Source organism: Cyphomyrmex costatus, unplaced genomic scaffold, assembly GCF_001594065.2.
Source record: "Cyphomyrmex costatus isolate MS0001 unplaced genomic scaffold, Ccosl1.0 scaffold30, whole genome shotgun sequence".
NCBI classification, from domain to species: Eukaryota; Metazoa; Arthropoda; class Insecta; order Hymenoptera; family Formicidae; genus Cyphomyrmex; species Cyphomyrmex costatus.
This window is the reverse complement of record NW_017277125.1, coordinates 3,238,328-3,244,022: the sequence shown is the minus strand read 5'-3', so window position 1 is coordinate 3,244,022 and position 5,695 is coordinate 3,238,328. Positions and strand designations below refer to the sequence as shown.

Here is a 5,695-nt window from a genome sequence, read left to right as displayed (position 1 = left end):
TCTGAATGGTAGAAAGATCTATTTCTATCGAGTCTTGCGGCAGAATATGTACTATCAAATATTCATTCTACCGTAGAGTCAATACTTGGGATAACTCGTGCCAAGTATTTATTTGTACCTTGCAACAAGAGAAAGTTTTCTAAAGGCACTTCTCTCTCTTACTTTGCATTATAAGTTATATTATGAACACGGCTTCTCGTATCATTTTACAGTTTCAAATTTTATAGATTTTCTGCAAAGTCATTAACTAAGCTTTTAAGTCTTAAATTATAAGAAATTCGATCAATCATAATCGATTATTTTTCTCACATTCGACTGTGATTGATTAATGTCTTATGATTTAAGACTTAAAATTTAGGTAATGCATGGTAATTGTAGAAAGTCTATAACAATAAATCTTAGTTAAAAGTTATATAAGCATACGAGTGCAAATTAATAATTTAAATTTACGTAAAAATATTTTTGATTATAATTTAATTATAACAAAGGGCTAAGTTTATTTATGAGTAAAAATTCTATAATTCTTTATCGCGTTTATCACCTTTATTTACAAATTTGCATGAAGCGAAAAATATGTTATAATAGTGTTTTTCATTTGCAGAACTGGTGCGCACTCAGTGCATATTAAATTATAAGTTATACACTACTCTAATCTGAATGTAAAAGTGAAATATCTGAATTAATAAAATGTTCCATATATGTATATATTTTATTTTATTAAATAATCCAATATAAAATGTATTAAAAATTTCGCGGTTTAATTTGCAATTCTATATTTTCATTAAACATATATCCTTTCATCGATTTGTGTATCACGGTTTTAAAGTACATGCACTGAGTGCGCATTAGCCCGGCCAAGCAAAAAACGTTATTAGCCTTCGTAAAATATGCACTTATTCTTTACGATCTAATCATGTCAAATAAAAGAGCACAAATTGATAATTTCTTGTGGCAATTGTTATAATAATATATATCAGATAGTCCATCCAGAAGTTGAATTTAACGATACGAGATTTTATTTTCGCGAGACTAACTTCTTTCGTTTTTTACGAAATTCTAAAATTATTCTAACATATCCAATTCACATTTTACTTAGAAAATTTGTTGAATAATTTTGAATGATTTTGAATTTTGTGAGTCTAATTTTTATGAACTTTTAATATTAATTGCATTGCACGATTACAGTGAATACAAAGAAATATGCAAGGCTGCCGATCCCAGCGGCGCATAAATACGCCCTCTTTATAACGCTCAAGTCCATTATGTATAATAAGCGACACGAGTAATTAAAAAATTGTTAAGTATCTCAATAGTGAACATGAATCGATACATAACTTTAAACCAGTTGGGTGACGGAACCTTTGGTTCTGTCGTACTGGGAGAACGTATCGACACGGGTGAAAAAGTGGCTATAAAAAGAATGAAGAGAAAATATTACTCTTGGGAAGAAGCTATGAATCTGCGAGAAGTAAAGGTATGTTCAAATTAGGTAAATAATTAAAAAAAATCTATTCTCTGAAAATCATAACAAGACATGAGCAGTATAAGGATTTAACAATAAACGCAATGTTGTGCTATATATATGTATACAGGGAGGGGAAATAGTAAGTTACTTTTTGAAAGTAATGAATTACAGTTACTCATTACCGAATAGGAAAAGTAATAATAAATTACCTTTATTAATTACCGATTTTTAAAAGTAATTTGTTACAGATATCGTTACTTGAAAAAGTAACTTTCGTTATGTTATACAAAATGTTTTTTTTTGTTTTTCTTGGTTAACATCTGCCAGGTTAAATCAATAATTAATTTTCTTTCTCATTTCATTGCAGTCATTGAAAAAACTTAGTCACGCAAACGTGGTGAAACTTAAAGAAGTTATACGAGAGAATGATGTACTGTATTTCGTTTTTGAATACATGAAAGAAAATCTCTATCAACTAATGAAAGACAGGTACATGTCTATAGCAATTTGTATTCTATGTATAAATATTATTAGTAATTGTATCTTATTTGAGATGTTTTCAATTACAGAGATAAACTTTTTCCCGAGCCAGTAATAAGAAATATGGTGTATCAAGTATTGCAAGGTCTCGCTTTTATGCACAAACATGGTTTCTTTCATCGCGACATGAAGCCAGAAAATTTATTATGTATGGGTCCCGAATTAGTAAAGATTGCTGATTTCGGGCTAGCAAGAGAGATCCGATCAAGACCTCCATATACAGATTACGTATCAACAAGATGGTAATGATTGTATAACTAGTCGCAATTCGTAAACATTAGTTGATAATGAAGAAATTTGATGCAATAATAATTTGCAACTATTTGATTAATCTACTTGATTTCTGTATTAGGTATCGGGCACCAGAAGTGTTACTACACTCCACAACTTACAACAGTCCGATTGATATTTGGGCGGTCGGCTGTATAATGGCTGAATTATACACGTTTAGGCCACTGTTTCCTGGTAAAAGTGAGATTGACGAAATATTTAAAATTTGTTCTGTAATTGGAACACCCGATAAAGATGATTGGCCAGAAGGGTACCAGCTGGCTGCAGCTATGAATTTCAAATTTCCGAATTTTACGCGTACATCATTGACTGTATTAATACCCAATGCTAGTCAAGAAGCAGTTATACTCATGGAAGACATGTTACAATGGAATCCTATAAAGAGACCAACGGCGCAACAATCGCTCAGGTACTTATAAACTTACACACACACACACACACAAATACATAATAATAATTTAATACAATAATATATACATATATGTATTATTCACAGAGCTGCTCTGAGAAGTCGGCACCCCTAAATGCGAATTTTGGTAAAATCATTATTGCATTCGTTTGTCCACTGTTTGTCCACGTTTGTCCACCCATTATTTTCGTTTGTCCACCCTCCCAAAAAAAGTTATACACAAAAAAAATTGTAGTACCCCCAAGTAATTATTTTTCATTATTATGAAAAATATAATAAAAATAGGGTGGACAAACGAAAATAATGGGTGGACAAACGTGGACAAACAGTGGACAAACGAATGCAATAATGATTTTACCAAAATTCGCATTTAGGAGTGCCGACTTCACAGAGCAGCTCTGTGAAGTTAGCAAAAAATTTGTGCAAATATTTCTGACAATGAGACGAAAGAACGCATTGATATATTTCTAAGACATCTGTGTTAGATTTCTTACAAAATATTTTGTAGAAATTTCTCTAAAAGAATCCTGAATTGTTAGAGGCTGTCCAATAGTGATTATTGTCATGGATGATTCCAGGTATCCATATTTTCAAGTCGGCGACCCACTTATTATTAATAGTAAAAAAATTGGTGTCGTATCTCAACGAGAACTTATTATGAACAAAATAAATCTTCCACCTCCTATGCCTAACCAGTATGATTATACTCAAGAAGACCCAGTCATTAATAGCTTGATGCAATCGAGGTAATATTACATTTTACTGCGTTATATTTAAATATATGAGAATTTATATACTTTTAGAAGAAACTCGTGATAAACATAATTTCGTAAATTCTTTTCAATTAATTTCATTAAATTACGAATTAAAATTAAATATTTGCAGAGCACCAGAAAAGATGCTCGTTGAATCACAACAGCAGCCAGCGGCCTTGCCATTACTGAATCACAATAATCATAAGCACGATAGCAACGCCTCTAAATGGGACGAGGACGATTTTGCAGATCTTCTAGGGTGCGTTACACATGACTTCTTTATACAATCTTTCATTAGGTATATCATTCTCCAATTAGTTCTCTAATTTTCTAATTTAATCGTCTGATTATACATATCAGAAGCAAAATTGTCCCAGAGAATCCAAGCGCAACGCTCATCTCAGATCGCGTATACAAAGAAAATCGTGCCAATTGGAATGCCAATTATCAGCAGTCTGAAAGTTTGCATAGCAATGCGAATTGGTCCTTACCAACATGGAAGGAATCACCACAGAGAATATGGAATCAGTCTAATCAGTCTAATCAGATGAAGAACTCACGTAAGGTCTCAGCAAAACAACACTATCTCAGTGTGGCTCGGTACGTCGCAGGCCAGAGCACAAATTTGCCATCCAGGTATATAAAATTCCGCGGAAAGCCATTCCAAAGAAGTCTTATCGCGATGTTAATAATCGGATTTTTGATACATATTCTTTTAATACAATTACAAATGTTTTTCTCGAGCACTTAATAAGTATGCTCTAATTTATATCATTTGAAAAGAATCACTGTTATATAAGATGATTTTATAATGTGATTGTTTACAAATCGATTTATATTTTGATTAATACTGTACATGATTTAGTTGTTGTATTATCAAAAATGTCCATCTTATTTTCATTAAATCTTCTTAAATATCTCTGAACTTATTGGATCAATTTGCCCTTGGATCATTCTTCATATTGCATGTCTCTTATATCTATGTCGAGCATTATTGATTAATTTAGTTGAATATCTCATCGAAGGTTTTTTGATAATAGCAGATTTGCTAGACAAAAGTATACGATCTCTTGAGCTATGTATGATATATATATATATATTACAATATATTTTGGCAATTATTGTTTCGATTATTCAAATTTCGGCAACATGCTGGTTACATTCATTGGATGGTGATAAATGTATACTGAATGGAACAATTTTTCAAAACTATTACGCACAAATAAAATGACAAATGTATATTTTAAAATTGTACTAGATCCTTGTAGTCCCTTGTAAATTAAAAATTGTCAATAAACTATCCATATGTCTTTATCAAGTGTATGCAACTTTTTTATCGTATATCGTTCAAAGTAATACTTCTCTCTATTCATTTTCAAGAAATGAGGATTCTGATATCAGCCGATCCAAACTGCTATTGAATGGATTTATCGGTCAGGCAACATCCAACAAATATGAAGATTTTACAGAATCTTTTTGGGGGCCTAGAAATAATATTGAGAATCAAACGAGGCAACATTATCTTGCGCGAAACCGTTATATCACCGAACAAAACATGAAATTACCTTACCCCAGCGTGTATGGTACTCAAAATATCAGTGAGTATTTATGAGAATTTATATCAATACATTGCTACTGCATTCTCATTAAAAAAAAAAATGTAATTTTTGTATTAATCTAATATTACAATATCATAATTATTCCCTTCTATTCCAGAAGAATAATATCTATTTTGAATACACATTTTAAAACAAGAATGCAAATGCTATATTTTATTTGCAAATAGAAACAATTAATAGGTTTACGATAATATCGCAGTTTTAATATATAATATTTCTTTTCAATAGAGCCTATCAATAAGCCCATGTTTCAACCAAACTTGTTTGGAAATGTTTTCAACTCAAAAGCCAGCAATGGGCCTCACAGTCGAACAGATTGGGCAGCGAAATACCTCAAATGACCGTTGTAGAGAGGTTTGTTCTTCTTTTCAATTCAATAATTTTTCATCATTGTGGCCTTGTTTTCTAGGCGAATTTTAACTGTGATAGAACGATTGTTGTCGTTCCATTGTGACACACAAATAAGAAGAAAAACGCGTTTTTTTCCATGATAAGATATCACGAAAATAAAATCGCACTTTAATTATGGTGACATGTCAAATGGAAGAATGGAATCGTCGCGATGTTATTAAACGCAGAATTTTCATATGATCAAGAGAAGTTCTAGAGATGATTA

The 5,695-nt window shown here is 31.4% G+C and overlaps 1 protein-coding gene across 1 annotated transcript; it reads left to right on the top strand.

The window, feature by feature from the left end:
- Nucleotides 1-1,318: 1,318 nt before the first annotated feature.
- Nucleotides 1,319-5,420, top strand: LOC108775485 (serine/threonine-protein kinase ICK). Its single transcript, XM_018541867.1, has 9 exons — nt 1,319-1,474; nt 1,833-1,954; nt 2,035-2,247; nt 2,358-2,705; nt 3,284-3,451; nt 3,591-3,719; nt 3,821-4,096; nt 4,841-5,058; nt 5,308-5,420. Exons 1-9 carry the CDS (start codon nt 1,319-1,321, stop codon nt 5,418-5,420), a joined length of 1,743 nt encoding a protein of 580 aa, XP_018397369.1.
- Nucleotides 5,421-5,695: the final 275 nt, after the last annotated feature.

Coding starts and splice junctions, on each gene's coding strand:
- LOC108775485 (XM_018541867.1), top strand. CDS start 1,319: ATGAATCGATACATAACTTTAAACCAGTTGGGTGACGGAACCTTTGGT. Junction 1,955..2,034: donor TATCAACTAATGAAAGACAG/GTACATGTCTAT, acceptor TTTCAATTACAG/AGATAAACTTTTTCCCGAGC. Junction 2,248..2,357: donor GATTACGTATCAACAAGATG/GTAATGATTGTA, acceptor TTTCTGTATTAG/GTATCGGGCACCAGAAGTGT.